Here is a 26945-nt window from a genome sequence, read left to right on the forward strand (position 1 = left end):
ATAGCCTCATACAGTCTCGTGCCGTTGGGCCGAGAGACTAGTCTCTTGGCCCAGCGGTATCGTACTGTGTCTCCCATTGCCGAACCGTTGTAGTTGACGAGGTCGCACGTTCGATCCCCGAGGGGGGTGAACAGGTGCAAGATGACCTCCGTCACACGAGCACTCCTGCTACATTGCCTGGGGACGGAAGGACAGCGTGTGTTTTACACACTTGCAGATGCCGGTACAACCTACGAATCGGCGATGACAGCGCTGGGTACACACTTCAACCCTGCAACAAACATCGTGGTGGAGCGTCACAAGTTCAGACAGCGAAGCCTGAAGCCACACGAGTCCATGGAAACCGGAATACGTTGCAGCCCTGCGCGAGCTTGCGACTACATGCGGTTTTGGAGGTAACATGGATGAAATGATTCCTGACCAGATAATTGAGCATGCAAGCTGTTCAAAAGTTAGGGAAAGACTAATAGTGCAAAGCGATGCAACGTTGAATTTGGAGAAAACCCTGAAAATGGCAAATCAAGTGGAATCGGTTATGCACGAACGCTGGGTGCAGAACCTTGTGCACCTGTGCAAGCGGTGCCGGCGAAACCCCGCCATTTCAAGAGGGCTAACCACGCCGGCGCTGCTAAAGCTACACCCATCCAGGATCGACGATGCTGTTTCAGATGTGGATCGTCAGCACACATCGCAAATGCTCCGGATTGCCCTGCACTGAAAATCACCTGCCGGAAATGCAACAATATTGGACATTTCGCGAAAGTCCTCTGACAAACCTGCAAAGAAAGTTAGTGTAGTGACTGTACTGGCGATTGATTCACCTCATGCTGCTGAGAAAATTACATGTGCAGTGACTGTAAATGCAAAGTCACACAGCCATCCAGTTGAATTAGTGGTGGATACGGGCGCTGCTGTGTCCATTATTACTGAATCTACAGGCAGCATTTTAGTGACGTGCCGCTGACTGAACCTGTCGTTAAATTAGTCTCATACACCAAGTCAGACATCCCAGTGCTAGGCTGCTTATCAGTTACAGTGCAGCATGATTCTACTACAGCGCCAGCTAAGCTATACGTGGCGAAACAGACAGGTACCGCTGACTTAGGGATGGGCTTGTTCAGGGCACTTAAACTGTCAATCGTGGACAATGCCGTGCAATCACCTGCTGCTGCTCCGGTGACTGAGGTCACACAAGGCACGAGCATGACACTGGGCTTAGCCAAGAACTTTGTACACCAAGTGAAGGTGAAGGAGGGCAACGAAGCCGTCCGACCCAAGCAGCAAAAGCTGAGGAGACTTCCACTTTCCGTGAGACAGGCGGTCTCCGCGGAACTCGAGCGACTGCTGCAGCGGGACGTGATCGAGAGGATCGACGCTTCCCCATGGGTCTCCCCCATCGTAGTCACGCTACGAAAAAACAGTGCGGTGAGACTGTGTGTGGATCTACGTGAGGCGAACAAGTCAATTGTGATGGACAGTTTCCCTTTGCCTCACATGGACGATATATTCTCAAACATGAGTGGGGCAACAGTGTTTTCCAGCATTGATTTGGCAAACGCCTACCATCAAGTCCTCTTGGCTGAGGATTGGCTTGCTGCATTCATAACTCACGAGGGACTGTTCAGATTCAAACAAGTGCCTTACGGACTCTGCTCAGCCCCAAGCGCATTCTGCAAAATGATGTCAATACTGCATAAAGGGCTCGAGGGGGTGCAGTACTTCCTAGATGACGTCATCGTCTATGGCAAAAGCAAGGAGGAACACGACCGTAACCTCCAAAAGGTGCTCGCTGCGATCAGAGAGGCTGGCCTACAGCTCAACGACGAAAAATGCCAATTCAACAAATCTAGCCTGCGGTTCCTTGGGCACATCATCTCCGCCCAGGGCCTGCAGCCACTGACCGAGCATGTCAGAGCCATCACGGAGGCTCCAGCACCAACGGATGCAACAACACTACGCTCATTCCTGGGGCTCACAGCGTGGTACCAAAAGTTCGTCTACAACTACGCCTCGCTTGTGGAGCCCATGCGGCATGCGCGCTTGCTTGCTTAGCACAGGAAAGTTTCCAGGCGGTCAAGGGCCGCATAGTCAACAGTTCAGCACTCGCCGTGTTCGACCCGAGCTTGCCAACGTATGTGTCCCCGGACGCATCGGACTACGGCTTGGGAGCGGTGCTGACCCAACTTCACCCGGACGGGACCGAACGCACCGTGGCATGTGCGTCACGTACACTTTCCCCTGCTGAGCGCAAGTACTCCATCGTGGACCCCAACACTGGCCTGAGTGTGGGCAGTAGAAAAGTGGAGATCTTTCCTGTGGGGCACGAGATTCACGCTCCGCACAGACCACCAGGTGCTGACTACCCTGCTTGCAACCAAGGGCCTGGGCCGTGCAGGAATGCGCATTGCCCGTTGGTCTGCGAGACTGCTGTGCTTCACGTACGACTTGGAATACCGCCCTGGCTCACAAAATCAGCCGGCAGACAGCTTTTCCCGACTTCCTCTGCCAGCTGAGGAGGACACTGAATCAGTGACAGAGCCAGAGCTCGTTGCTCTGTTGGACACAGAGCTGAAAGCGCTCTCAATAGACAAGTTCACCGAGGCATGCGAGGCTTGCCCCGAATTGACAGCTCTCCGAGAGCAGATACACCGGGGCTGGCCAAAGAATCAAAAATCTCTGCCAAACGAACTGATACCATACTTCTCAGAGAGAGATGAACTTTCTGTACAGGACATGATCATTTACCGGGGCCCTCACCGCCGCATTGTGCCAGTGGCGTTGAGAGAACAGCTGCTGGGCCTAGCACACGAGACACACCAGGGCATCGTGCGCACAAAGCAGATGTTGCGGGACTTGTACTGGTGGCCCGGGATGGATGCGCGTGTGCAGGACAGCACGCGCAACTGCGAAGCTTGTCGGCTGAATGACAAAAGTGCTAAAACTCATGTTGCTCCTCTTCAGCCGGTGGCACTGCCTGATGCCCCATGGCAGAAACTGGGCATCGATATCGTTGGGCCGTTCGAGTCTGCGACCTGGGACTGCCGATACGCAGTCACTCTGGTGGATTACTTCACAAAATGGCCGGAGGTCGCTTTCACTTCTACAATCACCACTGCGTCAATCATTTCATTTCTATCTGCAGTCTTTGGCCGATTCGGAAACCCTACCGAATTGGTGAGCGATAACGGAACGCAGTTTACATCCAACGAGTTTGCCGAGTACCTTGCCGTGAGGGACATCAAACACCGCAAAGTATCCCTTTACTACCCTCAAGCGAACGGCGCCGTGGAGCACTGGAGCCGCGTTCTGAAAGAAACACTGCTGATTGCCGAACAGTTGAGAAGGCCCTGGAAGCCGTTCATACAAGAATTCCTGCTCGCTTACCGTGCGACTCCTCATGGCACTACAGGCGTGTCACCCTACGAACTCATGTTCAACCGACCGATGCGCGGGAGACTGACACAGAATCAGAGACTTCCCCTGCACCTGTGTCCGAGCCTGCCCCGAAAGCTTAGACACCCCAACAACCGGCTGGTGGTGGGGTCGTGGAGAGACCAGTCATGGACAGACCGGTAAGAGCGAGAAAGGAGCCTGCTTGGCTTCAGGTGTATGAACATTAAATTGAAAAAAAAGTGTAAACAATGGACTGATTGTTGCTTTAATGGACTGTTTCTGAGTGTTGCTTTAATGGACTGTTTCACAATTGAAAAGAAATTGGACTGATTACATTGAAAGAAAGACAAAAAAATGGACTGTTTACCTTTTGAAAAAAAAAGTTTGATTGAGATTAAACTTAAAAGTATTACTTATGTGAAAAAATACCTTGTTACTCGATTAACTGATGTGATTCTGTGACTACTTAAAACTAATACTGCTAAGGTTGCTTGGTTAAAAACGTTATCTTGCATTTGCTGGTTGAATACTTACCTGATATGATGTTGGATCGCTTATGAATCAGTTAACATGGTTATTAATTACTTACGATAATTTTCTCTAAGATGATTGCTTCTTAAGAGAGGGGAAATGTGTTGTGTTCAGACGTACTATAACTTCTGTTCTTGCTTTACAGGTATGTTTCTTAAGAGAGGGGAAATATGTTGTGTTCTGACTTGACATTCATTTACATAATTACATACTTACCCCACGCCACTAGGAGGCGTACCTGACATACTGTAATGTACATCTGTACATGGGTATATAAATGTGTGATGACGTTGAAGTGATGTCTTATGTTGAGTATGATGATAAAGAACACTACTACGGTTTTGTCCTTCATTTCTTCATCTAATTCTATATTAGTAAATTCAATCCTAGTATAGAACACTCGTGCACTGATGGTAAGCGAGCGGCAAGAAGACGCGATTTTCCCGGTAGACTTGGCTTTTCACACTGACTGTCTGCTCACGCTGCGGTCCGGTTGAAAATCCCTCCAGCCAATGTTTTATTTGCAGCGTGTTGACCCTATTTGAATGAAATATCACATTGTCTTTGCTGTTTTCGTGCTCAAATTGACTTGTAAGCAACTGTCGGGTCTTGGAAGGGACGGAAACGCACACACACACACATGCAGAGCGCTCGAGAGCCGAGGAAGATCTCATCCTCTCACCTATCTGTCTTTTTTGCTACATGGCTGATCAACGCACCAACCGTAGCCCAGGTGCCACTAGAAATGAGTATGTCCAAAACCTTGTGTGCTGACCAAAATTTGACGAAAACTTTTAAACAATGTTTAAAGCCATGCTTTCCATCTCATCCGCGCATATGAACAAACAACGAGGGAGGGGCAACTTCATGTAGCCTACATTTAATCAGATACTCCGGATGGAAATGTACTAGATCCATAAATAGTTATTATTCTTAAATGTTAGGGACAAGCAGTAGGCTATCAATTGTGCTTCCCTCACCAAAATAGCCACACAAACGATGGACTGCAATAAGTGGGGTGGTCTCGACTTTCGTCTTCATTGGAATGTTATGTTGTTAAATTTTAACTTGGCCTCCTTAAAACTCCCCTGCGCGCGGCTTTGTATGAAGACAAAGAGAACATTGCCTAAAACGTGGGCAGCCTTGCATGTCAAATAGAAAACTAGAATTTTATAATATAAAAATATATATATTTGTTTTTCAGCAAAACCCAGCATTATGTTACAACAAAACACAGTCCTTGAATGGCGTTGACGGATGCTCATCATATAACAACAACAACAAAAAAATCAACAGTTGGCTACATAGCTGTCACTATTTAAAACATCTGCATATTTCGAAACTAGTTGGGCGTGAGTCTCCAGCGCGCAGGGTTTTGTATGAATAAGAAAAAACGGAAAGTGACCTTTTTAGGTGGAGGTGGCTCCGCGCTTTCAGCAGTTTGGACATCAAACCCCAAGTCTGCGCTCATCTCTTTGACAGCTTCCATCACGTGCTGTCTTTCACTTGCATCGATCATCCTTAGATGACGCAGCTTTGGATTAAGGAAAGTCGCTACTTTATAGAGCATGTCAATTCCGTTTGGGACAAGGTGACTTGGAGACAGCAGTGCGTCTAAGCGTTGCGCACACGCAGATGCGATGGCACTGAGTAGGGCGTCAGCCTTGGACACTTCACAGTGGTCCCTTAACTTCACGGACCATGGCAGAACAAGCGCAGCATTTAATGCCGTATTGTCAGACTCCAGGTCGTTCGTTGCGTCTTTGAATGGTTATGAATGGTTATGCTGTCATATGGACGGAGGTCCGCGGCAACGAAATCAACGCATTTCTCCACCGTCTTTTCCTTCAAAGCCTCTGACACTTTTGCTTTGTTCCCTCTGAATTCCAACAATTGTTGTCCTTTTAAAACAGTACAGACATGACGATTCAGGCCCGATGTACCTGATTTGTGCCCGCTGTATGTGAGAACCAAATTTTGGCACTTGAGTGAGAATGACTTCCAAATATCTGATTTCAAAACTTTCGATTTGTTCACGGTGAATGTTCCTCTCTTTAGACCAGCACTTACTTCTGAAGCATTATGTGTTGTTTCACTAGAGGAGCTCTGCATTTCTGCCATGATCGGAGAGCAGAGCAGAAGAGCCAGAACACGGAAGAGCAGAACAGAATCGGATATGCGAGATTACACATCCGCAAATATATTTCCAAAATGTTTTTATTAATAGAGAGGCTACCAAACACAATATCCAACACATTGTGATATATATAAATGATAGACATAGACTGATAATTTATGACTTTATTTTACATTTTAAAACACGTTTTTAGTTCGCGGGACTGCCGCTCATCACCGTTCCCGCCCGCAACCCGCACTGTGCGCTCTCCCTCCCGCCCGCACCCGCAATGAGCTTTCAATATTTGTTCCGCGCCGCACTGCTTTGCATTGGGTCCCGCGGGACTCCCGCGGGAATGCAGGTCTCTAACTCCAACTACAAAGAACGGCAAAAATGGTTAATATGTACAGTACATGTCAGAAACATGAATGGTTATGGTATGTTATGGTTTGCCCATTCGGCCAAAATGGGTTTGTCCAGGGTTCTGTGTTCCACTTTACATCTATACATATTTATTACCACCTTCTCCGCGAGAAGAAATGTGTTGCTTTTAAAAAGTTCAACTTCTAATTCCTTGGCTGACAGTGAGAACTGGAGATTGCGGTTTCAATATTTCTTTTATTTTGTTTCATTCCCATGTGCAGAACTTACCGAAGCAGAGTTTCTTTCTCATTTTGGCCAAGAAGATCACCAGACCAGCAGCAATAAGCAGCAGTGTTATGACACCACCAGCAATTGGTCCAATTGGTGGGCCAGAGTCGGAGACGGGGCCGGGATCCTCGAAAAGTTTTCGCTCTACAAAAGTCAGAAACGTGACTGTTGTTGTTATTGTTATTGGTATTACTGTATTATTATAGTAATAAGTGTTATCATTAGCCATAATACTACTGATAATAATAATAATAAAATGAAGAAGAAGAAGAAGAAGAAAAAGAAGAAAGACATTATGTATGTAAATTAACTGTAAAATCATGTAAGACTTATAGTCCAGAAAGACAGCGTCACCTTTGTCCCATTCCACTATAATGGGTTTGTCCAGGGTCCTGTGTTCCACCTTGCATCTATGCATATGTATCTCCTCTTTCTCCGCGATGGTGGTCACTCTAATCTGGTGGGTTCCGTCTCCGTAAGGCAAGACATCCCTTTCATGACCATCCTTCTCAGGCCAATCATTCTTCAGGATGCTGATCTTGATGTCCTTCGGGTAGAAGCCTGTGGCCAGGCATGTCAACAGGTATCTACCATGAGGTCTCCCGCTTCTGGCAAAAAGATGAACCTTTGGGGGACCTGGCAAACCAAACAAAAGAAATAATCATTTATTGCCATTATTATTATCATGCCATAATACTACTGATGATAATAATAATAATAATAATAATAATAATAATAATAATAATAATAAAATTAATAAGAAGAATAAGAAAGACATTATGTATGTAAATTAACAGTAAAATCATGTAAAACTTATAGTCGAAAGACAGCGTCACCTGCTTCCCATTCCACTATAATGGGTTCAGGCAGGATCCTGTTTTCCACTTTACATCTATGCATGTGTATCTCGTCTTTCTCTGCCATGATGGTCACTCTGATCTGGTGGGTTCCGTCTCCGTTAGGCAAGACATCATCTGGGTGACCCTGCTTCTCAGGCCAATCATTCTTCAGGATGCTGATCTTGATGTCCTTTGGGTAGAAACCTGTGGCCAGGCATGCCAACTGGTATCTACCATGAGGTCTCCCGTTTCTGGCAAAAAGATGAACCTTTGGGGGATCTGGAAAAGAAAAGAAATGATAATTTATCGACATTTTTACAGTGTAATGTCAAGGCATCCAACTTCAGGAAACATTGGTACTCGTGCTACTGAAACAACATACGTTGTTTTTGGCTTTCTGTAAGCTCCTTGTCTCCATATGTTCGGAACTTGTCCAGCCACTGCACACACTCCTTCTCCAGGTAGCCCTTGGTGTACTGGTTCAGGATTGGCATGTCGTCCCACTTCCGTTTGGTCTGTAGAGCTTCATTGACTGGTGCCACCCACTGCATTTCATCATTGTCAAAGGAGAGGAAATCCATGCCATCGTAGCTGTATTCATCAACACCCTTGACAAACTGCAGAGAACCATCTGCCGTTCTGACAGCCTCACAGCCATGTCTCCACATCAGGGAATGGACATCTGAAGAAGAAAATGACAAGTTAAAACTAGAAGCATTCAGAGAGCGCAGACCTCCGCCAGGGAACCTGCTTGATAGATCATTTGACTATGTTACACCCTATTTTCACTTGAGTCTTTCTGTCTTCTTTTTGTGGGGTTAGAAACTGGAATGTTTTGCCCTGTCCCGTAATTCAATTTGTGGTCACTAGGGGCGTCTAGATTTTTAGGCCAGCAATGGTGAAGAATCTTTAAAGGAACAGTCCAGCCTTTTTTGATTTTCACATATTTGCAGTATTCCCAATCATTAAATTCATGAATGTGCATATCATTTTCTTCTCAGTGTTTTCAGTACTCAGATTTATTGGATCAGAATTAAGTAGTACTTAAGCCTAAGTAGTACTTAAGTATGAGGGGCCACCTAGGCAATATACCAGAAATAGGTTTCACATCATCACTAAAAGTTTATAACGACATTATTTTACCTCACACATGCAAGCATTTTATTTGCATGTACCAGAACAAAACATTGCATGTAGGCCAATACGACTATTTTATGCATTAACTTTTTGTGATATGATATTGCCTAGACGGCTCCTCATATTTACAGTTTTTCTCGATTGGTTTGGCTAATTTCTTGAAACCGAGATGACATTTCTATAAATGTTGGGTCATTTGGCTAAACATTCTTACACTTCTGCACAACAGTTCAGATAACTAGCAAAATGTCACATACCTCCAAAAACAGGTCATTCTTGCATCAGCACTAAACCTTCTCCCACATAAATAGTCTCCCACATAAAAATGGCATATATCCTTCTCAATTGCTTTGGCTCATTTGCATTAATTTAGTCATTCTGTCAAAATAAACTGGATGGTTCAGCATAACGCCATGGATCCTCATCACTTTCTCATATCACTCCAAAAACAGTTTACCCGTGTGTCGAAACTAAATTCCTTCCACAGAACGTTGTTTGAAAAAATGTCAAGAAATTAGCCAAATAACAGAGGAAACTGTAGTATACACGGTTGTAAAATTATTTTCTACAAACTAGTAAAGTTACAATATTATCTGGCCTGTTGAGCACTGTCATGAATTTACTGTTTACAGTAAAGAAATTCTTAAAATATTATGTCCTTGGCTGTTTTGACAATTGTGTAGACTACTTTGCATATGATGACTCACACAATTAAATCATGCTGACATGTTTTGGAGAGGGCAACCATTAGACTGAGAATTGTCTAATTCGTTTGGATAAGACAGGTCAATTTATTTGGGAAATGTGCTAAATGTATGCTCAATGTGTCAACTGTAGGGTACTTGTATATAGCCATCTGCCGAGATGTACTAAACATTTGAGACATGTACAAAGCATTTGAAATTTGATGAAAGCAATGAAAAATGCCATTCTGTTGTGGGAAATTTTAAGTTGGTTTGGAGATTTGTCCGTGTTGTTTTAAGAATGTCATCTACTACTTGGGCTTAAGTACTACTTAAGAGTTTTTGGGAAACTCAGCCCTGGTCGGTAAGTGATGAAGGATGAAGCTCCTCAAAAAGTGATCTGTGATGATCTGACACTACCCAGTCACACCAGGAAATCGCGGGCATTTTCTCAAAAATTCGCAATCTGAATTGCCAGATGGTGCACGAGGATTTCCAGAAAATCGCTCATCTCAGTGTTCCATATTCCTAGCAGGAGACTTGCGGCAGGTAGCAGTCTCCTTTCGAGTCCGTATAAGCAGATGAATGCAGAGCCGTGTTCCATTTGTGAATGGCCAGTTAAAAAACAAAGCATCATCACATTACTTTCTGGACTTGTTGAAGAGTTTCTGGGATTATGTGATTCAATCCACAAGTACCTGTGATTACACCAAGAGTAAGATGATAACTCAGTTTTTTGGATTTTGCCTAAATGAGCCTCGTTGGTCTGGGTGTCTGGCGGACTCCAGGCAATTTGATAGCATGCTTTTACTATGTTTTTAGCGAACTGCTACGTATAATGTTAGTTTTAGCTAAGAGCAGTAATCTTATCTAGGCTTACTAACACACTAACCTAAATGTCCGTAATTAGTGATACAAAGTAATACATATTTGTTGAGATTGGTGTTGTGTGGTCAATTTAGATGATTCCCAGATCCATCCAATTCCATTATAATTTTAACTTGGACTAGCTCTACAAGTTTGACATGTTTTAATCTGCATTCACACCTCTTAGTACCGTCTTCTTAATAAGTGCTGAACGATCCCTAAACAATAATGGCTGGTTGAACATGTTGATAATGGGCCATTATGCTACATCTCTGGTTGGAATAGCCTTTTACCAGTCAGGGACATTTCACTGGTGGAAAGAACAACTTCAGGTTGATATCAGGTGAAACTGAGAGAATTTTAAGTAAAAAAAATATGGATAAATATTCGAATATATTCGAAGATCGTTTTTAATTTAGAAACTTCAACTATGATTTTTGGGCAAAAGTCAAAGCCCTAACTTCCACCAGCCGACGGTCGTGTAGAGGGCTGCCTTCACTGACCGTATCTCCCTCTCCCAAGCCCCACCGAAATGGGGTGCACCAGGTGGGTCAAAGTGAAAAGAGATCTGGCTCCGGGCTAGGGTCTGTTGCAGGTCTGGACTCCTTGAAGGCCTTGTGCAGCTCCTTCTCCCCATTAAAGTTTGTCCCTTGGTCGGAGTACAGCTCTGCAGGTCGTCCACGGCGAGCTATGAATCTCCTCAGGGCCATGAGGAATGCATCCACGTCTATGCTGGTCAAGACGTCCAGATGTACTCCTCCTGTCGTAAGGCGTTTGAAGATGATGCCCCATCTCTTTTCATTCCGCCTTCCCACTTTGACCAAGAATGGCCCGAAACAGTCCATGCCTGTTAAGTGGAAAGGAGGTTTGTGGAGACGTAGCCTAGCAGCAGGCAGGTCCGCCATCTTAGGAACTGCTGGTTTGACTTTCCATCTCCGGCACTCAGTACAGAGGAACTGCTGCTTGCGGATGGCCTCTCTTGCTCGTAGAATCCAGACTGTCCAACGCATCTCAGCGAACACCCTTTTCCGGGCCAGGATGGTGAAGTCTGCTGTCGTAGTCTTGGATCAGCAGCTGGGTTGCTGGATGCTTGGGGTCAAGAACGATGGGGTGCATAGTTGAATACTCTAGCCCCTCAGCTCTCCGAAGCTATCCTCCAACTCTGATGAGCTCTGCTTCTGGGTCGAACTCGGGTGCTAAGGTAAGGAACCGGCTGGATGAGGGGGAAAGGCTTTCCTGCTTTTAGCAAGCGGTACACGTTGGGGAAGTGCTCCAGTTGCATTGCTCGGAACAGGAGCCTCTGTAGCATTCAGCAGAGGGGGCACCGTCTTGGTTGGCCGCCCCGTGCAGGGACTGTGCGGTTGCATCAAGGAGATCCTGCCAGCTCATGTACTGCTTGGCATCAGGTATCTGCACATCGGAATCCACGGTGGCTAGGCCGCAGTAGGTAGACTTCCTGAGTTCCTCTGCATCCTCTTCTGTAGGGTGGTCTGACTGGCCAATCCTCCAGTGGCTGAATAAGAAACTGTGGACCTTGGCACCACCTGTTAGGCTCTGCAAGCTTGGCCAATTACTTTCCTCTTGTCAGATTCTGGCAGAGTCAGTGCCTCTTCCTTTGTTGGCCTGTGCTTGTAAACTAGGACGTCTCTGTGACACCCCAGGGTGGAATCATTCACCTCTGTGCATTCCTTAGCAAGCCAGATCTCAGACCTTGTCTGAGCGGGCCTCTGTAGGCAGGTGTTCAATGACACTGGACACGTTGCTAGCCCACTGGCGTATCTCAAACCCTCTCTATGAGGTATTTGGCTTCACCCTGGGCTCTTGTGCTATGAAGGCAGTGTCGATGTAGAAGTCTCTTTTCACACACAACCTCACGTCCCCATCCGCTGCACAGTGGTTGGTCATATGCCTTTGAAGGGCAACGGTGGCACAGCAAGGACTACAGGTTGTTTCAAAGGGCAACACCTGCCACTCGTAGATGGTTGGGGGGCACTCTGTCTTCCCATCTCTCCACACGAAGCGAAGCAGAGGCCGATCTTCAGGGAGAAGGTGCACCCGATGGAACATACCTTTTATGTCCTCACTGATGCCAATGGCATGCTGGCGGAACCTAAGTAGCACTCCTAGCAGTGAGGGCCCCAGCGTTGGTCCAGGTAGCAGTATCTCGTTGAGTGACAGGCCTTTATGCTGGAGTGAGCTGTTGAACACAACTTGTCTTGATGCTTGCCGTTGTGCGCAACCATGTGGTGGGGTATGAACCAAGACTCTATGTCATGCTCCAAGTCACTGCTGCGACGCTGCACCAAATAGCCGCTGTCAACTAACTTCTGGATCTCTGCGTTGTATATCTGAGCCCTCTCTAGAGTCTTGACCAGTCGCCTCTCCGTACTTCGGAGCTACTGCATCCACTGAGGCTTGAAGAGTGGGCATGCCTTTCTTCTTCAGCAAGGGTGTGGCGTAGCGCAGAGTGCCTGCTATGTTGATGCAATGGCTGCCTGATCTTCTCTGGAACGGGTGACCAGCTTGAGATTCCGCGGTGGCAGGACATCTAACTGCCATAGCTTCTCCACGTTCCTCTGTAGCTCATGTAGGATAATTTTCAGATTGCATATGATTACACAGTATATACAGTACATACTGTATGTGGATATATAGATTTCTACTCTCATTCCTGTTACAATGACTGTAATCTGCCAAGATTGTAATTCTGTGCCAAGATTGTGTAAACCAGTGTTTCCCAACCTTTTTTGTGCCAAGGCACACTTTTTTTTTTTTAAATCACGTACTTCATACTAGCCTATTTGTCCACACGATTTGTTATACAACAAGTTGATCATTATGAGGATTTAGGTACAGAAATAGTTGAGCAACATCCAGGCACCAGTAAATATATTCTGTTCATGTCACAAAACAATCAGTTATATTTTCCCCTCTATTTTGCAGAATAAAATACAAACTTGTTGCAATTTGGTACTTACCACTTGCGTTGTGCCTCATGCGTTCCATCACGATGTCGATGTTGACTTTGAACCACTTCTGTTTACTCTTGCGTGATTGGGTGCCCTTCTCCCAGTAGTCTGCGGGAAGCCTTTCTCTCATCCAATCCTGTTCAGGAATCTTGACCTGGGCCGTGCTGTTATAGTAGTCCATCTTCCTGTCGTCTAGTAGTCCCATGGCAGTGAACTCAAAGATGCCAGGAGCAGAGACGGGCTGTGACAGGGCTATGTACACATAGTACAGGGAGTGCCTCTCTGGCTCTAGCTGTATATCAGCTTTGATGAGAAAAAAATGAAAAGGCAATTAATGGCTGAGCTCAGGATAACATGTTTGTCAAGTGTCAATTTACAGTATGATCACCACAGACGAGTAAACAAACATCACATTCCACAGTGATGCCACTGAAAAGATGGAGTATTTACGTTATTAGCTAAATTGTAGTTAAACACAAAGAAATGTAATAATATTTTCATGATTAGACAAAGCAGTTGTTGTAGAAAAGTAATGATTATGGTGCTATTTAGTCTAGTTGTGATCCCCATAGGCCCTTATACTGAAACGAAAAATGTTGAGTACCCTTACGTTTTAGTGCAGAAATGTCATAGGCTAAATGAATGGGATTTAGCTTGGTTGCCCAAAGTTGCACAAACTCAACATTTCCGGGTTCATGAAATCACAACTAATTCTCATTTTAGTTTGAAATTCAGTCATTATACTTCCTGAGTCTGACAGGTGCTCAACTGGGATTCTTCTTACATGAAACAAATCTCATACAGTCTTGCTACTATTAAGAAGTATATTGAAAATTAGATCAATCTTCTTTATTATGGCCTGCAGATTTGTGCTACATCCATATACATATAAAAACACTATATGTGGATTAAAAAACATCATTGTGACAAGTGTGTTTTAGAAGTCTCCACTTAAAAAGTTAAAAGGCCACTCTGGTTCTTGTAGGGATGGCACAATCCGCACTGAAAACCAAAACACTATTTTCACACTGCTAAGCCTATACAAACCATAAGTAGGATATTTATGTGCAAGCGCAGATTAGCACAAGAGGTCTCAGACACATGAGAAAGGTCAAATTCAACTTGCACATCATTACATTATAATTGTAATTATATAAATATAGTTTAATATTCCCAGTGCACTGTGCATTATGAGTTTTTTGTTTTTTTAAAGAACAAGAACTGTAAAGAACCGAAAACCTTGGATACCGTGATATGGTTTGAACCGGGAATTCTGCAAACGGTGCCACCCCTAGGTTCTTGTATGTAGAAAATGTAAAAAGGAAATAAGTGCCACTAGGAATGTACACAGACCGCCGGTTAGACAACACACTCTCAGTACAGTGTGTCTTGAGACTTTGGTTTTCTTTCTAAGGTGCCGTTTCCACGTAGCTGGATATTTTTATATGTGGATATTTTTTTCTCCTGCTTGTATTGGTTTTGCATTGGTTTTGGCCTTCCGTTTCCACGTAGCAGATATTTAAAATCCAGGTATAAAAAGCAGGAGAAAAAAATATCCTGTTTAGGGGGCTGAAACACATTTGTTACAATGGAGGTTTTTTTTATCCACATGTTGCATCCACACCTAGCAGGAGAAAAGAATACCCTGCTAAAAAAATATCCTGCTACGTGGAAACAGCACCTCAGACTAGCTTCTAATAAACATTACACATGACATGGGACCCACAGGTGCCGGCAAAGGGGATGCAGTGGTGCATTTACCTAGGTGCCGGGCTATTGGTAAAAGTGGTTATGCTTGCTGACGAGCCCTATCTCACGCCTTTCGTAAAGTCTTCACGAAAATAATATATTAATTTTCGTGGTGCATTCACGTTATTGCCCTCCTTTCGTAAAGTCTTCACGAAAATAATAGATTAATTTTCACGCTGCCTATTCACTTGAATTGCCCCACTGCTGCTATGGTTATCCAAACGTCTGCAGGGGCGGGGAGGGGGTGCTGACAGAACACTGCTGATACACTCGGGACTCACTAATTCGACGCCCTTTCGGTACTTACGCCTTATGTCCCCTAAACCTAAACCTAAACCTAACCCTAACCTTAACCCTACTTAACCCTAAACCTAACCCTAACCCTAACCTTAACCCTAATTTTGACCCTAAACCTAACCCTAAATTGCTTGTTTGAAATGTTTGATTACCATGTGACAGTAGGCTACCGAAAGGGCATCAAACTAGTGGGTCGCTAGGCAACAGTCGGGCAATTTAAGTGAATAGGCAGCGTGAAAATTAATCTATTATTTTCGTGAAGACTTTACGAAAGGCGGGCAATAACGTGAATGCACCACGAAAATTAATATATTATTTTCGTGAAGACTTTACGAAATGAGTGAGATACGGTTGGGCTGACACACCTGCACTCCTGTCAGTACTGCTACAGAGGACTTATTTCCATGTTGCCCCCTTGGCAATTGCCTAGACGGGTTAATGGTAAAAGCGGCTCTGCTAGCTTACACACCTGCACTCCTATTTGCCTCTATCTGTATTGCCTTGTTATCCATTCCTGAGGTCAATCTAAAAGAGGGCATGCTTTTAGCCTCAGGGCACAACAGTAGGCTCTGTAATTATCAAGTGGGAGGAGGAAATCAAGTCAGTCAAATCTCTATCCATGTTTGGCCCTCCTTAACCCGTTAAGACACAGTGTCATAAATGTGCTGTTATCAGAATGGCAACGGCCAAGTGGTAGTGCATCACTAAAGGCCCTGTGTTATGTCATAGTATTGTAGTACTATGGTGGTTAACTTTTCACTATTAAAGAGTGCCACTGGATTAAGGGGCTACAACTCGTCATAAAAAGTTTTGTTTAAGCGATCTCATTTCCAAGTAGTGTTGAGTTATAACTGAAATTATTTTCTTACAAAAAGCGCTATATTAACACATTTAATGATAATAATAATAATAATAACAATAGCAATAATAATAGACATAATTGTTCTTGCTATTAATATTGTTGTTGTTATTATTATTATTAAAGTGAATAAAACAACAATAAGACATTACAAAGGATAGTCCTTATGATATCATAAAATCATGTATACTGCCTGTTATCACTTCTAACATAAGGTGTGAGAACCATCTGAGGTACAATCCACCTGAATTTAAAATGGCAGACAAATGACACCCGTACAGGTGTTTTGTCCATTTTACTTTCACTTTGCTGCGCCCAGACATAAATTATTTTAAAGTCAGTTCCTTACCCAAACATGCCGAGACAATCGCACAAACCACGAAAAGGGTCCCAGGCCCCATCCTGGGTCGAGCGAAGTGGATCCTGTCACTTTTCTTGACTTTGTAGAGCTGACCCTTTGTTGATTTGGACAACTTCTGTCGACAGACCTAGGGCAAAGAAAATGTTGAGATATGATTAGCATACATGGGCTGCCATGACGTAACAAGGCTTGTTCAACGGCTTGTGCTTGTTCTGCTTGTTCAAGTTCAAGGTGTGTTCTCTTTCAGTCAATTTCGTCAAATTTTCAAGGTTATTAATAACTACGCCACTCTCATTTGTTAGGGTGAAAGAACCCAACCATCAGACACTTGGTTACAGGTTAACGAGAATAACTGGAAATACAACTGTCGTGCAATTTAGAGTTCTTTTTATTTCCTTTCAGCAGTTCTTCTCTCCTTCTGACTGCAGATGGGGTCGCCGGCAGACCTCTTAACTATATGCTGAAAATACTCAATTAGGCCTACATTACATTGCTATGTCAGTACCAAGAGCCTTAAGTAATAGATTAAGACTTTCTTGAATTCTGGAAATTCAAAATGGCGGACCATGGGGAAGATCCCCCTTTTCATGTATGAAAAGTGCATTTTTTCCAGTCATAATGAATACTTAGAATTTGATGGTGGTGGTAAGTATTCGTGAAAAGTGAATGGGTTAGCATGAATTCTGGAAATAAACAACTAAAAATCTTGCACAGTGTACCTTTTAAAATAGTTGCTTCCTGGGCTCAGTCATGGACATCATACAAACGTCAGACATGTGTAATACTTTCAGTTATTCTTCTCTTTTCTTATAGTAGTTGTGTCATCGGCTCAGTCGTGTACACCACTGGTTCTTAACCTTTTTTACTTAACGCACCCCCTTTCCTGTGCCGAAGACAAGCCGCGCACCCCCAGCACAAAGTTCTGCACGTAAAAATGCACTAAAAAATGTTCAGTGATTAATCGCAATGATTCTTGCTTGAGACATTAATCAATACCTTAATGAAATACATTAAAATGGGTACCATAACATGTTATAATTTGTTCTAAATTTGACCTAAGTATAATGTTTGCAAGCATAATTTTGGTCACAACCTCAACACAAACAAAATTCTGCGCACCCCCTGGAATCTCTGGCGCACCCCCAGGGGGTGCCCGCACCCCAGGTTAAGAACCACTGATGTACACCATAGACACTACATGTAATGCAGGACGGGCCATTAACAATGATTACAAAATGTGCAGAGTGTGTACGAGAAGGGGGCCAAATAGCAGATGATGCACTGCAAACATTATTGGTAAAATGAAACACACAAAAAAGGAATGAAAAGAAAATCACAAAAAAGTGAAACTAAACAAACAAAAACAAAACTGCCCATAAAGGCAAAGCCTGAATTGGTCACACTCTTGTATTAGATCACGCTACATTTGGTCTCCCACTACAGCAACCAGAAACCATTCCAAAGGTCATTGGCAATGGGTCCTAAAGGATAATGGAAGCAAAACAAAACAAACAATTTGGGAAGAGAACAGTGGTGCCCGCCTCTAGGGATGCTGCGCACTAACGATGATGCCACAAATTCCTCCTCCTGATCATATATCGAATATCAATGCCGCGACACAGCTCCAAATGGCGTCAGCAACTAACAAACCAGACATGCTTCTTCATTCCTAACTAAACTAAAAGGTGAACCTTACCGGGAGCCAATGCAGGGAACTTAAGATAAGTGTAATGTGATCAAATCGTCTTGTTCTTGTAAGAACCCTTACAGCTATATTTTGGATATGTTGAAGCTGTTTGATTGTCTTCCTGGATGATGTGAGAAGCTTCATCGACATGTCAGTAATGCTTAAAATAAACTATCTATCCCTCTCATACATTTGTTTTTAAGTGCGAAATATTGAACAGGAAGTTTGAATGAAATACGTTGAATATATTTTTTTAACATAAAACAATCGTATACGCTGTTCAATCAGAGACCTCTTGCCCATGTAATACATTGCAACTTGTGAAGACAGGTGCGAAACCAGTTGAACAACTTTGTGTTGTCACTGTGGGGCTTTGCACATCAGAGACTAGAAACTTGTGCGCCTGGAATGTTGCTCTTTGTATCATGTTTATACTTCTATCTTTCATGGGCAGTCATGGGTAACCGATTTGGGCGTCATACTTGTATCCCAAAGGTTAACGGTTCGACTACTGACCCGCCAGGTTGGTGGGTCGAGTAATAAACCAGTACTCTCCCCCATCCTCCTCCATGACTGAGGTACCCTGAGCATGGTACCGTCCCACCGCGTGGCTCCCCATGGGGCGCAACTGAGGGCTGCCCCCTTGCACGGGTGAGGCATAAAATGCAATTTCGTTGTGTGCAGTGTGCAGTGTTCACTTGTGTGCTGTGGAGTGCTGTGTCACAATGCCAATGGGAGTTTCCCAATGGCCTTTCACTTTCACTTTCATTTCCCGGAGAGGGGGATGAGCAACTCAAGAGCAATGTCAGGTATGGATCCTGGCATCAGGGTTGACAGATGAGGCTGATGATTTCCAGCCCAAAAAATACTCAGAACCTGTCTGGAAGCACTAAATCCTGCCCAATTTGAACTAAATTCTATTGATTTCTATGGCCATAAATTTCCAGAACCCCTAACCCCCCCCCCCACCCCCCACCCCCCCATGCCCCTAATTGCCCATTTTTACCCACCGACTGTCTTCCTAAGCAGCCCAATTGGGCGGGAAACCGGGTTCTGGAGCGCGCTACACCGTCTCATGGGTGCAAGGGCGTTCCTAGGGGCGGGCCAATTGGGCAACTGTTCAGGGCAACACCTAATTATAACCTGGTTCTCACGCAGATGGATATGCATGCCCAACCCCCCCTCCCCTGACAACATTGCGAAAATCGCCAATTGAGTGCTATTTCTGTGCTATTACCATGCTATTGCAACAATAAAAAGATATTAGAGGTGGTTATCATTTTTTTGCTGATTTTGCTACTTTTCAATGATTTCTGCAGGTTGTGGAGTTCTACCAGAACTGTCATTTCACTACAAGCTGTAAACTAGGTTATGGTGGTACTCTACTCCAGTGGTTCTTAACCTGGGGTGCGGGCACCCCCTGGGGGTGCGCCAGAGATTTCAGGGGGTGCAGGGAATTGTGTTTGAGTTGAGGTTGTGACCAAAATTCTGTTAGCAAACATTATAATTTGGCCAAAAAAATGAATTTAAACCGGTTTTGGTCCCGGTATTGATTAATGTCTTAAGCAAGAATAATTGTAATAAATCACTTAAATCATTTTTTAGGGCGTATAGAAGTGTAGAAGTTTGGGTTGGGGGTGCACGGCTTGTCTTGGTCACAGGTATGGGGGTGCGTGAAGAAAAAAAGGTTAAGAACCACTGCTCTACTCTACTCTACTCTACTCTCTACCTTTTTTTGTGGGGGCGGGGCCTCGGTTGTGGAGCAGTGCGCTGGAGGGGGCGTCGCCCAGGGTGCCAGTCATTGTAGGACTGCGACTGCGTGGGTGCATGCTGTTCTTTTTAGACAGACATCCAAAACCATAACAGACTTCCTTTTAAAAAATCACCACCATTCTTTTTATTACGATGACAAATATACACGCAATTCATTCATTCGATCATTCATATCATATGTACATGACTAAAACAATCTATATAAATATAATATATATCAAAAACGTTTTTTTGGTTTGGCTCATTTGCAAGTTTTAAGGCACAAAGTAATCAAGATTCAAGGCACCAAGAAAGGCCGTTATGTACTACAAATAAAAAGTATGTTTGAATTTTGAATTCTACACATTTCAGACAGAAAAAAATAGACAGGTACCATAATATACTGTGTATGTGTGCGGGCTTGTGTTTCTTCATTGGATTCTACAGTGATAATCGTATGAAACGTGAAGTCTCCTCATACATAATAATGATTGGGGACAATCTATTAAAATTAAAAACAATAAATGAATTAAGACAAGAATAAAAATACACAAAATCTGTAAAAGAATCCTAAAAAAGTGCAAAAAAGGCAATTTGTGCAACGTAAACTCCTGGCATTCTTCAAAGAACTCACACAGACACGATCAATCAATCACAGCTGAGGATGAACATGATTTACAGCTTGGTTTTCAGTGTTGAAGAGGAGTGCTGTGGAGGAGGAATAGGCTCGGTCCATTAGTGAAGAGGAGTGCTGTGGAGGAATAGGCTCTGTCCATTAGTCACTGGGTCTTGAGGTGCCGTGGGGACGTTTTGGGGGGTGGAGGGGAGCTGTAGGGATGTTTTGGGGGGTGGAGGGGAGCTGTAGGGATGTTTTGGAGGTTGAAAGGGGTGTTTGTAATTGTGTGCAGCATTGGCCATTCATACATACATGGGTCATTGACATTTTTTCATAGTAGTAGTAGACTTCAGGTAACCACAACCACAGCTGATGCCAATATGGTAGTAATAATATTAAAATTAGTGGATAACTGATCATTAATTCACAAGCAATGACTGTGCTTTTTAGATAAGACAAGTAAAAATTAATAAAAGTCATTTAATGTACACAGTAGGGACATGAGCAGTGGTTGTAACTACCTGACATCTGCTCATATAAAGTAAAAAGCCAAAATATATATATTGAAATACATGGGTTTTGTTGTTATTGTTTCTTTGTTCGGTGGGTGGGGTACATTGGATGATGATGTGTGTGGAGGGGTGTTGACTAATGGCTGCCAGTCTCTTTTCAGTGTTCAGATGACGTATGGGGTTGTGTGTGTGTGTGTGTGTGTGTGTGTGTGTGTGTGTGTGTGTGTGTGTGTGTGTGTGTGTGTGTGTGCGTGTGTGTGTGTGTGTGTGGTAGGAGTCCTCTTGGTTCACTCCTCTTCGTTCTTGGGCTTCTTGTTCTTCTTGTTGAGGATCTTCATCAGGTTCTTGGACATGAAGTAGGGCTTCTCCATCGAGCCGTCGTTACGCTCCAGGTCCTCCACTACAGAGACAGAAAGACAGAGACAGAGAGAGAGAGAGAGAGGGAGAGAGAGAGAGAGAGAGAGAGAGAGAGAGGGTGTTTGTGCGTGCGTGCGTATGTATGCATGTGTGTGTGTGGATGACAAATACATGTAGCTGACAACCAGAGGAAGAGTGTGTATCTGTGTGTGTGTGTGTGTGTGTGTGTGTGTGTGTGTGTGTGTGTGTGTGTGTGTGTGTGTGTGTGTGTGTGTGTGTGTGTGTGTGACAAATAAGTGTCTCTGACTTACGGAAGCAGAGGAAGTGTGTGTGTGTGTGTGTGTGTGTGTGTGTGTGTGTGTGTGTGTGTGTGTGTGTGTGTGTGTGTGTGTGTGTGTGTGTATTTGTGTGTGTTTGTCTTACGGAAGCAGAGGAAGAGTGTGTCCACACACATGCTGTAGACGCTGAAGAATCCCTGAGCGATCATATAGGACCCCACCACCACCGTCTGCAAATACACACACACACACACACACACACACACACACACACACACACACACACACACACACACACACACACACACACACACACACAACAATGTATTACAAGATGATAAACTACACTAGGTTAGATTAGATTAGATCAGATGCGGCCCTTGGATGGGCAGGTTCTAGCCCCCATAAGTTCAGAACAAAATGAAAACAAATGTGTGTGCTGTCTGTGGCCGTGTTTAATGTGTGATCACTAAAACTTCCGATTGGGGATATCTCTACTATGCATTCATATGAGCGTGAAATCTTATCTAAAACAGTGTCATATAGATAATCCTAAAACTACTAAGAAATAGAGAACCGAATATCTGTTCTGTCTGGAAAGCTATCTGCTTATTTCGCGCCCTAACCTCAGACACCGTGCTGCTCACAGTTATACAGATTTTATGTTCGGCCCCTTCACTGGAGAGAATTTGAAAAATTGGCCCTCGGTGACTTTTAATTGTATACCCATGGATTATATGAATCGTTATTGTCTGTTATACATGAAACAGAAAATTGTCTACTGATGCACAATGTGATGGATATTGAAACAATATTGAAACCATAAGTTAATATGGGGCAGGGAAAACCAGAGAAAGAACATTATTGACGCACATATTAGATTACAGTACATTATAGAGACAAACTTAACACAGAGAGCTAATGTACAATCAGGGACTATTATTATAGTAGAGGTTTGTTACAATGGAGGATTTTTTTTATCCACATGTTGCATTTACACCTAGCAGGAGAAAAAAATACCCTGCTAAAAAAATATCCTGCTACGTGGAAACAGCACCTTAGGATGATTTTAATGACTCACAATGATTGGCATCCAGTAGTAGTACAATAGGTTCGTGACTTCAAATTAAAAGTGTGGTAAATGTGTGTGACTTACGATGATTGGCATCCAGTACTAGTACAATAGGTTCGTGACTTCAAATTAAGAGTGTTGTAAATGTGTGTGACTTACGATGATTGGCATCCAGTAGTAGTACAATAGGTTCGTGACTTCAAATTAAGAGTGTAGTAAATGTGTGTGACTTACGATGATTGGCATCCAGTAGTAGTTAGTACAATAGGTTTGTGACTTCAAATTAAGAGTGTAGTAAATGTGTGTGACTTACAATGATTGGCATCCAGTTATAGTTAGTACAGTAGGTTTGTGACTTCAAATTAAGAGTGTAGTAAATGTGTGTGACTTACAATGATTGGCATCCAGTAGGCCTAGTAGTACAATAGGTTTGTGACTTCAAATTAAGAGTGTTGTAAATGTGTGTGACTTACAATGATTGGCATCCAGTAGTAGTACAATAGGTTTGTGACTTCAAATTAAGAGTGTTGTAAATGTGTGTGACTTACGATGATTGGCATCCAGTAGTAGTTGAGGGCGGTGGCCTGGAACATGTGATCTGGAGGCTTAATCCGACCGGAGAAGAAGAAGAAGGACAGCACACCTGCAGGGACCAGGAGGGAAGTTACACAGGAAAATTAAATGCAATACTACGAGTGCACTCCGAGAGTGCAGGTCTCCGTCAAGGAGGCTGTTTGATAGAACATTTGACTATGTTACACCCTATTTTTATTTACTATTGAAGTCTTTCTGCCTTCTTTTTTGGAGGTAGAAACTGGAATGTCAAAATCTGGGTCATACTCTGGGTCAACTCTAGCCTGGAAAACCAGCGCCAACTGCTGGACGGCAAAATGTTTATCCAATACATTTAGGCTGGTTTATCAGGCTAGGTCAACTCCACAAAGTTTCATCCAAATCCGTTCATAGGTTTTTGAGTTATCCTGTTGACAGACAGACAGACAGACAGACAGACAGCGCAATGCCCTCGCTCCATAACATAATAGAAGGGCAAAAGAAATTGGAAAGAAATCAAATCGAATAAAATCGTATCATAACGTAACGTATCGTGGGGCATTCTTAAAGGGACAGTGTGCAGGAAATGGTCAAAAAGGGTACTGCCACTATGCTGCTCATTGAAACTGGGTTGCTTATTGCCAAATGATGTTTACATGAAAGTTTACTAAGTAATAAACTAATATTTTATAGTATGGTCCAAGTACAGTCATTTTTGCAGCTAAAAATGGCTATTTTTGGAAATTCAAAATGGCGGACCATGGAGAAGATCCCCCTTTTCATGTATGAAAAGTACAATTTTTCCAGTCATAATGAATACTTAGAATTTGATGGTGGTGGAAAGTATTCATGAAAAAGGTAACATTAGTGAATGGGTAGCATGAATTCTGGAAATAAACAGCTAAAAATCTCACACAGTGTACCTTTAAGTATCGAAACCAATTGACTTGCTGCCATAAGAAAGAAATCTTTATAGAATCGTATCGTCATGGAGGCTGTGATTTAGGCTACACCCCTACTAGGAGGCAGGGTCTCTACTGAGTTCTTACCGACTCCTCCGACCACCAACAGCTTCCCAAACAGCAGCAGCAGGTCTGTCACCTTGTCCAGCACCACCACCCTATGGAGCACACACACACGCACGGGCACATACACACACACACACACACGCACACACACACGCACACGCACACAGTCACAGGCACACACATACACAAGTTTAGATAGTAGAATTCACACACAAGGGCCAGAACAAACAGTATGTCCTCCACCAAAATAAAAGCATAAAAACACAGCAGATCATTTTAAAAAAGCATTAGAGAGCAATATGAAAGTTCAAAATGAAATGAAGTATAATAAGTGTAAAACCATTAATAATGATAGAGTTATGACTTCATAGTATAGGTCAGGATGTCAGGATGCATGGAGCACCTTCCAAGCCACAGACAACATGAGCGAGGGGACTCACTAATTTGACGCCCTTTCGGTACTGATGTCTTAAATCATACAACCCTAATCCTAATCCTAACCCTAACCTTAACCCTAAACCTAAACCTAATCCTAATCCTAACCCTAACCTTAACCCTAAACCTAAACCTAAACCTAATCGTAATCCTAATCCTAACCCTAACCTTAACCCTAATCCTAATCCTAACTCTAGCCTTAACCCTAAACCTAAACCTAACCCTAACCCTAAAATCACTTGTTTGAAATGTTTGATTACCATGTGACATAAGACATCCCCCTAAGAAGAAACATAAGGTGCGCTATCACATGTGTGTGTGTGTGTGTGTGTGTGTGTGTGTGTGTGTGTGTGTGTGTGTGTGTTTATACTTACTATGCGTGCGTAACTAAATTAGGCTACTGCAAATTGCCTCATCTTAACGTCTTTGCCTATCTTGGCTGTTTATCACGTGGTATTTCGAGTATGGAGGAGCCCACATAGAAAATCTTGCTTGCGCACAGGTTCTGTTGTTATTACAGTGGTCTCGGGCTTCGGGCGGGTTCGGACACAAACATTTTAATTAGTCTCGGGCTCGGGTCGGGGTTGATCACTTTTCTGTCGGCTGGGGGCCGGGCTCGGACAGAAAAAACCGGCCCGAGCCACACTCTAACACACACACACACACACACACACACACACACACACACACACACATACACACACACACACACACACGCACACACACACCTCTGAACCGCATCACGGTGCTATTTAGAAAACAGGATGTTGCATGTCAAGTAGCACACGCTAACATCACACCAGAGTAGCACACGCTAACATCACACCAGAGTAGCACACACTAACATCACACCAGAGTAGCACACGCTAACAGCCCCGCCGACAGGGGGGGACTAAAGGGCTTTTTGTCCCGGGCCCTGGGAATTCTGGAATAGAGGGGGGCCCATAACTGGGCCCCCATGACGTTGGGCTCAATTATGATACGTTCACTTCAAAATGTGTTGTTTTTAGGGTAGAAAAGTGCTTTATTTGCATTCAAGGTTTGTCTTCATTGCCCTTGAAAAAACGGCCAATAACCCCCTATCACCCCTATTCCAAAATGGTTTGGTCTTTCTAGAAAAAAAGACGACAGCATTCGATAAGTGGTCAGTGTGCGCGAGCCAGTTAGTAAACATGCACAAGTCAGGAGCGCAGAAAAAGAAGGAAAAACGAAAAAGAGAGGAAGAAGCCAAAAGGCTGAGGGGTTCTCTGGCTAAATATTTCAGGAAAGACTGGAATGATGTAGCAGGCACCAGTAAAAGCAGCTGTGCAGCAGATCCAGGTAAGACACGGCAAACTTTTTCCAGCCCCGTCGTCAAGTAGGCTAACATTGGCACAGGAGGCCGTGAGCAAGTCACACGGAGATCAGTATCAGAGAGACAGGGGGTATCGAATAATTTGATTACCACAACGGCTTAATTACAATGTGTTTCATACGCCTATCTAATTGAATCTATGAATATGCGCATTACTCTGCAATTATGTGTCCAAATCAAATGTTTCAGGCAGGCACGCGCACGCCAATCAGGCTGAATTGATTTGAGAATCATCCCCGGTCAGCTGAATTACAGCCAGTGTAACTCGACTCTGGTTTAAACTTATTTGGTTTAAAATAAGCCAGTGGCATGTCAACGTGTGAAATTGACATTTAGATAGCCTAGAATTGAATGTAACGAATGGGTTATAACGGTGGCGTTTTGGGGTAACCTGTAACTTTCGTTTCTGATTGCGGTGAACTTGACACTCGCAAGATGAATGTGCTCCGCCTTGTTCCCCTCTCTGGAAGTTCAGCGGACATACACGCGTCCTTGACATGATTCCCCTTGGTCAAGTGAAAATGGTCGATGTGATGAAAAATGTGCTATTCATGAGCTCTAAAGTAATACAATAGCGTGGATTTTATTGTGATAGGATTTTGAAAACCATAACTTTACTCAGTCCCCATATCCGTAACGTTATAAGTAAGTTTTTGTTTATCCGTCATAAATGGGCTTGTCATCCCGACGTGGTGTGTTTTGGCGCTGCACAAGGGAATTACGTGGTTGTGGTTGGGCGTTTGACTATTGATATGAGAATCATCCCCGGTCAGCTGAATTACAGCCAGTGTAACTCGACTCTGGTTTAAACTTACTTGGTTTAAAATAAGCCAGTGGCATGTCAACGTGT

The 26945-nt window shown here is 43.7% G+C and overlaps 2 protein-coding genes across 2 annotated transcripts in view; both read right to left on the minus strand.

The window, feature by feature from the left end:
* Positions 1-6230: 6230 nt before the first annotated feature.
* LOC134436082 (class I histocompatibility antigen, F10 alpha chain-like) lies at positions 6231-16575 on the minus strand. The gene is made up of 7 exons (XM_063185108.1): positions 16441-16575; positions 13196-13489; positions 7913-8212; positions 7528-7809; positions 7046-7252; positions 6692-6835; positions 6231-6415 (listed from the first exon to the last, which is right to left on the minus strand). The coding sequence occupies exons 1-7, from the start codon at positions 16490-16492 to the stop codon at positions 6231-6233; spliced, it is 1464 nt and encodes a 487-aa protein (XP_063041178.1). The 5' UTR covers positions 16493-16575.
* A 4495-nt stretch (positions 16576-21070) lies between these two features.
* The window catches only part of slc44a4 (solute carrier family 44 member 4), a 47261-nt gene continuing 41386 nt past the window's right edge, over positions 21071-26945 (minus strand). Inside the window, exons 20-23 of the mRNA XM_063186065.1 lie at positions 24328-24398; positions 23275-23369; positions 21800-21884; positions 21071-21419 (exon numbers count right to left, since the gene is read on the minus strand). Of these exons, the coding sequence (XP_063042135.1) occupies positions 21307-21419; positions 21800-21884; positions 23275-23369; positions 24328-24398 (364 nt within the window). The 3' untranslated portion in view covers positions 21071-21306. The remainder of the gene's footprint in view (positions 21420-21799; positions 21885-23274; positions 23370-24327; positions 24399-26945) is intronic.

This window comes from Engraulis encrasicolus, chromosome 20, assembly GCF_034702125.1.
Source record: "Engraulis encrasicolus isolate BLACKSEA-1 chromosome 20, IST_EnEncr_1.0, whole genome shotgun sequence".
Classification (NCBI taxonomy): domain Eukaryota; kingdom Metazoa; phylum Chordata; class Actinopteri; order Clupeiformes; family Engraulidae; genus Engraulis; species Engraulis encrasicolus.